The following is an 8,597-nucleotide window of genomic DNA, read 5'->3' on the forward strand; positions in this document are numbered from 1 at the left end:
GTAATTTCACAATATCAATTTGTCCCTCCAGTTTATTTAATATTATTTTTAAGATCAAAATAATCATAGTCCCACATCATTTGCATTGATTAAAATAAAACAGAAAAAACCCAAAACAAACTCTCATAATATACTGATGCAATTGATATAGACATTAAAAGAGTGGCCAACATGAAAAAATACATTCTTTTCAATATTTTGCTTTGGATGTTCAGGTTCTCTTCTGGCACAGGCATAACCTCTATAAATATCACTTCAGTTAACACCAGCTGAAAACATTTGGGCTGTGATACCAGATGTAACATCATGTATGGTTTCAATCTGTGATTCTCTTGTTGTTTCCTCCTTCTGGTTTCCCCACCATCATACAGGCTTACAATTTCTCCAAGGAGTACTTTTGTACTGTTCCTGCTTTCCTGTCTGCTTTGGAATGACATCTCACTGCTTCTGCACCTTCCCCTTGTTCTAAAGATGACATGGGCATCTGCTTCCAGGGGCACATTCCCATTTATTACAGTCAAATACTTTTGAATTCCCAAACTTCATCATTGCTGCTTGGTGCTACTTGCTCAGGGAGTCACCATGCAGTCCTCACTCATTCACTACACATCTGAATTTCCAGTATGTTGAAGGGAATTTCAAGAAGGGAAGAAGGATTAGTTTAAAAATATAAAGCTCCTGGGTTTACCAGGTCTGTTCCTTGGGACATGCTAGGAGATCCTTGAAAGGTGCTAGATATGCTCAGAATGCTGGGAATAAGCAGTGTTCATGAAAGTGTGTGATGTATCCAGCATCACTTCAATACTAGACAAACTTTAAATGGTGTAATGCACCTTGAAATGCTAATGATTTCTTTTCTCCTTTCCTGTTAAGTTAAATCAATTCCAGACTGACATGCAGCTGTATAAGTCCATATATACAGTGTACATTTGGTGGTAGGTAGCCTAATACTTGTTCATAGAACCTTGCTGTCCTTTGGTAAACCTAAATGCCCACTTTATTAATATTCCCATGTGCTACAAGCTGCTCTGCAGCCTGTGACATGGCACTCAGCTGTAATTAGCACCAAAATAGGGAGTTAGTATGCAGGACACGGACAATTCTTTGACTCCATATGCTATATTCAAACTGCAGTGGTCCATTGAAGAAGTAGAGGTAACCTAAGGAAAAAGAAAGTTAAAAAGAATCAACACTAACAAACTGCGTTGTCATATCAAAATCATCCTAAAAATAGTAATTATCTCGTTTTCATTTTTAACAACTCAAATGCAACATTTTCATATTTAGAATAATGAGCTGAATTTTCTAAAGATCCTAATTCCATTTGCTAGATCTGGACCAGAGTTTTAAAATGACTGATATTGTTTAATCTTGTGTCAAATTCTTACTGCACTTGATCACGAAAATACAGGGCTGGCATTTCAATTTTGAAGACACTGACTCACAAACACTCCCCGAAAAGCTGGACAGGAATGGTCTCCAGTTATTACATTATAATACTTCTACATTAAGCGTGTCACTTTAGGTTCCCTAAGCAAGGATCTCGTTTTTTGGCCAGAGCACAATTTAGATCAGAAAACTGATTCAGTCAAGAACAGAAGTGCTGATATAAAGAAATTAAAATTACAAATGCAGAATTTTCTACAAGAAATTAATCTCAAGTTTCAAGGGTAATTAATTGTAATCAGGTTTCATTATCAGATTATTTACCATTTCTTTCATAGACCGCATCCACTTTATCACCAATTCCTGGGAATTCTTCCTCTATCAGCCTGGGGTAGCCTGCTTCCATAACCTCTGCCTCTTCATCATAACTGTATTAAACACAAAAGAAAAAGAAAAAAAAATGCAGGGAATTTAGACAGCCTGAGAATTTGGCCTGTACTCTTTATATGTTTTGAAGTTACCTACACCCAAAGTAAGCCAGCAGTCTCTAGGTGCTTTCTGTCAGTGCAATGGTAAAATGCAGGGCGATAAACAGGGAACACCTCCACCAGAAGTGGTATTAAAAAAGCAAATTGAGCTACATTTTCAGAACTGATCTATAAAGTGTGAACTATTTCAAGATTATTGTACCTGGATGCATTGGTACTACAAACCAATCCTGAGGCTGCTTGGTGCAATGATAATGGGAAGGCATGGTAATGTCTTAATTATGCATGAGACCTGATTGTGAGCCCCATTAATGGACAGTGAAAAAGAGACGCTCTAGGGTGGGACAGATTTCTTACTAAGAGCACTGATACCATTTCACATCACACAAGCAACTCAAGGAAGCAAGATGGGAAATTTATCTAGCAGGCAGGACGATAGAAATTCTCTCAGATTAGAGCACTTTGTTTTCATTTCCTTACATTCATCCAGCTTTTAAAATCTGTGCCCGTATTTTTATAAAAGCCTTGCATACACCTTTACAACAACTTGTACACACCTTTACAACAACTTGTACACACCTTTACAACAACTTATACATAGCTATAGCACCAATGAAAACCACAGACCGGATTGGCCAAATGTCTGGTTTGAACCAAATTCCTGATCCTTCCATACATCTGGAGAGGTTATGACTAGGGACATCGAAACTGACGTGTCTCCAGCTTACCTCCAATATTTATTTCCAGTAAAAAAAAGAGTCTTGCCAGTGTCTTTAACATGGACAGCTGCATCAATTCTTTTCATTTCTTTCGGGAATCCCATTTCATATATCTTTTTAGGGAAGTCTTCAACTATGTCGTAGCCATTCAAAGCCCAGACTTTCTTTCCTGAAAATGCAAACAAAGTATGAGTGAGTCTTTTGTAAGGACTCAGCTTTGAGAGAAGAATAAAATGAGAAAACAAGATCTGTTTTCATACAACAAACAGATTCTTAGGTCATGTACTCAGTAGGTATTATTTGTAGTATGATTCTGAGCATCCTAACTAAATTGTACATCTCCTAATTCACTGAATATTTTTTAGATGTGCATGAGGTGAAACTGTTTGTTTTTCGAGTGAGGAAGGTAGGTTGTTTTATTCTTCTATTACCTTTATGCCATCTGTTGAGCTTGACTAAATATCTGTATTTTTCTGCCAACAGCAAAATCGAGAGCTTACCTTTAAACATGAACACAAGATCTTTGATGGGATTTTCATAAGCTGCATCTATTTTATTTGGAAGCTCAGGCCAAAAGGACTTAAGTAAGACCAGTTCTGCCTCAACCATCTGAGGGTGCAGTCGCCAGAAAAACCTAGTTCAGAAAAGGAAGATATATTTTATGCTTCTTTTCATACTGTAGAATAGCAGTATTTTTGATGTGCTATAGTTAAAATAAATTACTGGTGAATTAATGGTTATCATATCATAGAATATTGAATAGACAGAGCCCCTCTTAGACCTTTCCTTTCCTCACAGCCATCAGCTGCAGACCATTTCTGTCATCCACACAGTGATCATCTCAAACAATAACAAATTTTAAGCTTCTTTCATTTAGAATAAGAGAAACACTGCTGTGCCATGTGAAGCTCCTGAATCCAATACAACTTCACCCAAATAAAAATTAGCAGATTTATGCATGCTGAAGAAAGTCCCATTAATTTAAAAATATATAAAAAAATGTCAGTCTTCAGCCACTTATCTTCACATCATATTACTGGGCAGTCAAGTCTGTAATTGCATTATAAATCCTATAAATGAGATATAAGATGAAGTTTCTTAAGAGATGTCTACATTGAATTGTGCCCTTTGAAATGTACATTTACCCAAATCTTTAGTAAAAACCTGAAATTGTGCTTTTTGCTCAAACTTTATCCAGTACCCATCATCCTTGACATGGAAGTGTCTTTACCTGTCCTTGAAGACCAGCATTTCTCCACGAAGCTCTGTAATTGCATCAAGTGATAATTCTACATCACATTTCTCTGGTGTTTTGGGATGTTTTGGGTTGGGATCTTTGTCTCCTGCACCTGGAATGATACCATATGATGTAAGCCTGACAATATTTGTTTTCTGTCTGTTGATCATGATAGTGAACAGAACATGGAAAATCTTCCAAGAGCATGATGAATACAAACATAATGGGTAAAAAAATTTTCCTGGGAAAATCTGTTCTCTCTTTCCTCTAGCCAAATGCATTCATGAACTTGGCAGTTCAAGTGCACTGCAAAGGTGTTAAATGAACTTGCTTTCTTTATCCCAAGTTTTAAAGGTCCCCAAACCCTTTATGCTTTTTATGATGAAACATAGATAGTTCTGTTTCAACCTTCAGACTCTGTTTTACCTTCTCTTTTCAGGCAGGTCAAAAAGTAGAAGGACTGGTCCCCATCACCTACCACTAAAGGAGACAGGTCAGTGACCAACTGTGCTCTGCAGCATAATATAATTTTATTTCCCCCTAAAATACTGAATCTAAGCATCTCCTGTTCCAGTGAATAATTCTTAATCAGTCATGACTGTTGTTAGTGAACATCTGCAGCACACAGTAATTGTGCAGTGCATCTGCAGCAGGCTATAATGATACAGGAGATAAATATTATATATTATACAGACTTACCATAGAGCTCTTGGATCCCTTGCACATCGTCATCAGGAAGCACAAAACCAGTTTTTCCAGTGTATGTGTATATTGGGAACATCAAAGCTCCAGGGTCTCTAGAGTGTTCAAGTCCCAGTGAATGACCAAATTCATGGGCAGCAACAAGAAACAAGTTATAGCCTATAACAAACCACAGCAAAAGTAAATGTGTATCACCTTGCATCACAATACTTGACCCTGTGCTTTAACATATTGGACAATGAATGTGACAGCTGAATACATGGAAAAATTCTGCATAATTCAAAAAATCATAGAAGGGTTTGAGACCTTAAAGACCACTTTGTTCCAATCCCCCTGCCTTGAGCAGGGACATCTCCACTAGATATAATTGCTTGTCATTTTTGAACTATGATGGTTTTTGCATTGATAAGGGCCTAAGACATCTAGAATCTCCTAGCTGGTGTTCAGCCTGACTCTTACATGACGGTGTTACTATGTAGGGAGATTTACATTTCTTGAAATTTCTTAGCAACACAAGAAAGCTCTAGGGTGAAATCTTGGTCCTACTCAAATCAAGAGCTTTTTTGTTGGGAATTAATCTGCAGTAGAGAGTCTATATGTTTTTCACTATTGCAGAAATTCGCATCAATGCCAGGAGGGTGACCTAATCCAGTGCTGAAAAAATAAGTGTTTTGTTCTATTAAACTCTGTCCTAAATAGTCAAGATGATAAATCTTCAAATTAAATGCAAGCAGAGAATGTGCAGCTGAGGTGTGTTTGCTGTGGGGTTCAGTAAGGCAATTCCCAACAGTCTGTGATCAGAACTAGCTGCCTTTAGCCAATTGCTAAAATGACAAAGTCTTGTTGTGTCATTTTTTTTAATCACTTCACTTAGGAGTGTTACATCCTAAAATTTATGCTAAGCACATGTTAAACTTCCATTTATGACTGGAGGTCAAACTCAGCATTCTGTGTGTTAACAGTGAACATAATGATGAACAAACAGTAAACAGGCAAAACAGTCTACAGATATCAAGCTGGGATAAATTTTCCATCTATTATCATTTCAAATAATCTCAGGAACTTCTGTTACCTTTAGAATCATCTGACCAAACTTCATCATCATCAAAATGAGCATCTCCTCCATAGTCTGGGCCTGGGGGGAAAGCATGTGCCAGTAATCCAGAGGGCCCGTCAAAAGGGTAGAAGTCACCATGTTCTGTAAAGCAAAATTCAAAACAGTTAAACTAATTACTCCATCTTATGTATATAAGAATGTAGTTTACTTATAAAATAAAAACAATTGGTTCTGTGTTACCTTTAGTGCCAAAGGAGATCATGATATCAGCTATCCCACTTCGTATTCTGGTGAAGTTCAGTGGCGTCACATCAGACCAAACTTTAAATGCTTTTTTGAAAGCTCTGTCTACTTCATTATGTCTCAGATCCGAAGTGTAATTCATAATTCTGTCAAAGAGATTAATATCTCCAATTAAATTGCGTGAATTGAAGAAATATGCAATCCACTTTTATCTGACTGTACACCTCATTAAAAGTTTTTGCTTTTGCCATATGATCTTATCATGTAACAAGGATCTTAGCAACCTCATACAGTATTAAAAAATAAAGTTTTCTATCACCATTAAAATAATTCAGAGATATCTGAAATGATCCAACAGCTTTCTGTAATTTGTTTTCTATGCACCAGAAGATTTAGAAAGTGACAGATATGTTAAATAAAATCGTATCAGTGATTTAAAAATTTTTAATGTCATATAAAATATGATCCTCACTTCCTGAAGGAGCAAAACATTATCCAAAGCAATTTTTGTAGGCTATAATTGTCCATATTAAAGTAACATTGATCACTAGCTATGGAACTAAGATATTTTAGTGATTTCATATTTGAAATCTGCTAAATAAACTCAGTCTGTAGCTGTTGAAAACCCCAGATACACCACCTTGCGGAATTAAAGGAGAAGGATCTACTCTGTAAACTGTCATCATCCTTTCACCTCCTAAGGTTAACTTTTCTGAGGTCATGGTACAGGGATTTGTCTGACTAAACACAGAGTCCTACATCTGGGATGTGAAATGGAAGAGTCTGCTCTCACAGTCACACTACACAGAATGGTTTGCATCTACACTGCTCTGTCCAGGACAAGATAGAAGCAAACACTAAACCAGATCCAAACAAAGCTAAAGAGTGACCCAGAGAAGTTCATGATCTGAGCCCCCATCTCTCTTTCATTTGGCACCAGGGATGTGTCCTGAATGTCTATATAGAGGCCAAATGAGGAGCTGCTAGCTTACAGCACACCAGATTTCCTTTTCCATGATAAAGTGCAATGGAAAAAATTCATGTTTACTTCCTAGGACTGCAATGTAGTCTGGGAATACCTTTCCAAAAGTGGGGCTGTAAGGGTTTTAAACTGCAACAGTAATTTTGCCAAACTCAAATGCACCTTTCTCACATCAGCCTCACGTACTGAGTAACCCATTGGACAATGCACCTGGAAAGAAGGTAATAACTGTCAAAATACCATGCATTTACCTGTATGTCAAATTCATTTTTGACCATTTGAGTTTTCTAGGGAAAAAGTTATATTCCCCCACATCTGGAACACCACATCTTGGTTTCTGCATCAGCTCATATGTTTCTTCATCTAGTTTGCCTGTCACCTCCAAGCCAAAAAAAGCTTGCATTTCCCGAAGTTTCGCTGCCACTGTGTTTCCACTCTTCCTCATTATGCCAGCAGGATTTGGACGGAGATCATAGTGAGTCCTGAGATAGCGCTAAGAAGGGGTAAAGAAGTTATAAGCCAAATTTCCAAACAGTTGTAACTGCACAGCTTACTGTTATTGGAACATGTAAATGAATTATTCTATACTGTACCTCTGCAAACTGAAGGTCCTTTTCTGTGAATTCGTGGCTGTCTTCAAGGGGAATAGGGATTGTCAGGCAAAATGACAAACCCAACAAGAAAAAGAAAAGAGCTGGAAGTCCTGATTGCATCATGTTGGATTTCTGAAGTCTGAAACCCTGATGTTTCAGAGTGCAGCTACCTTTACTTTTATAGTCCCAAACCAGTGAGTCACCACTCAGGGACAAGCTAGAACTTCCTTGTTGCTAGAAGTAAACCTGCTTAGATGGCTGGTTTGTTTCTCCTCCCCAACACTGTGGTTTAGGCATCCGTTCCCCAGCTGAGGGCTCTGAAACTCTATCCTCGTATAAACATGAGGTCTCTGAATATTGACATAGGCTTCGGGAAGAAATGGCCAGAAGCAAACTTCTCACTTGTTGATTTTTTTGCAGTAACTTCCACTGGCAATAACTGGCAACAATGCTACAATGACTTACTCTTCTTTGCTAGAAAAATTGGGTTTTTTACCATTTGATAAACAATAAAAATACATAACAAGAGTCATTATTTTTAAAGTAAATTTTGCAACTTTTCAGTAGTTACAGTAGTTCAACAGCAATTTTAAGTGAAATAACATTATAGAATGTTTCTTTGTTTCTGCAAAGAGCTGTAACTCCATAGCATTAACAAAAATTTTACTTCAGGGATCCTTAAAGAGAATTTCTATCTATATTACAGGATACTTGAATGTGATATACTCAAAACCAGAAATGGTAAATATCAGGAAACAGTTAAGAACATTAAAAAGCATTTCTTGTTAGTAATAAAGCAGGTCATGTCATGTAGAGTGACTAATTCATTCACAAGTTATCTTCAAAAAACCTGAATTTAATTTACTTTAAGAGAGGATGACAACCATAGATAATGAGAGAGTTAATACTTTGAGAGAGGCAATCTACCAGCTACAGGTAGGCAATGGATCTGTGTGTCTAGAATAACAAAAAAATATGATTTTTGTCTTATGAGGTGGATAGTAGGAAAAATCTGGCATTATGACAGAGATGGTCATTACATTCCTCAAGCATAAGGATTATTTCTATCTCCCCAGGATCACCACAATCTCAGCTCCTGCTATAACTTGTATCGTATCACATGCTGACAAGCATGGGACCAAGGGGAGATGTGGTTTCTGCTGAATTTGTCTTGCTTTTTCATGAATTGT

The 8,597-nt window shown here is 37.2% G+C and overlaps 1 protein-coding gene across 1 annotated transcript; it reads right to left on the reverse strand.

The window, feature by feature from the left end:
• Positions 1 to 1,059: 1,059 nt before the first annotated feature.
• Positions 1,060 to 7,542, reverse strand: LOC136285913 (collagenase 3-like). Its single transcript, XM_066177424.1, has 10 exons — positions 7,408 to 7,542; positions 7,066 to 7,307; positions 5,830 to 5,978; positions 5,605 to 5,730; positions 4,530 to 4,691; positions 3,825 to 3,942; positions 3,094 to 3,227; positions 2,603 to 2,762; positions 1,711 to 1,814; positions 1,060 to 1,160 (listed from the first exon to the last, which is right to left on the reverse strand). The coding sequence occupies exons 1-10, from the start codon at positions 7,528 to 7,530 to the stop codon at positions 1,060 to 1,062; spliced, it is 1,419 nt and encodes a 472-aa protein (XP_066033521.1). The 5' UTR covers positions 7,531 to 7,542.
• Between the last annotated feature and the right edge of the window lie 1,055 nt (positions 7,543 to 8,597).

This window comes from Chamaea fasciata, unplaced genomic scaffold, assembly GCF_029207755.1.
Source record: "Chamaea fasciata isolate MVZ Bird 193981 ecotype frontalis unplaced genomic scaffold, bChaFas1.0.hap1 SCAF_2, whole genome shotgun sequence".
In the NCBI taxonomy this organism is placed as follows: domain Eukaryota; kingdom Metazoa; phylum Chordata; class Aves; order Passeriformes; family Sylviidae; genus Chamaea; species Chamaea fasciata.

Coding starts and splice junctions, on each gene's coding strand:
- LOC136285913 (XM_066177424.1), bottom strand. CDS start 7,530: ATGATGCAATCAGGACTTCCAGCTCTTTTCTTTTTCTTGTTGGGTTTG. Junction 4,692..5,604: donor TTGGTCAGATGATTCTAAAG/GTAACAGAAGTT, acceptor GGTTTGTTATAG/GCTATAACTTGTTTCTTGTT. Junction 1,161..1,710: donor TGCGGTCTATGAAAGAAATG/GTAAATAATCTG, acceptor CTTTTTCCTTAG/GTTACCTCTACTTCTTCAAT.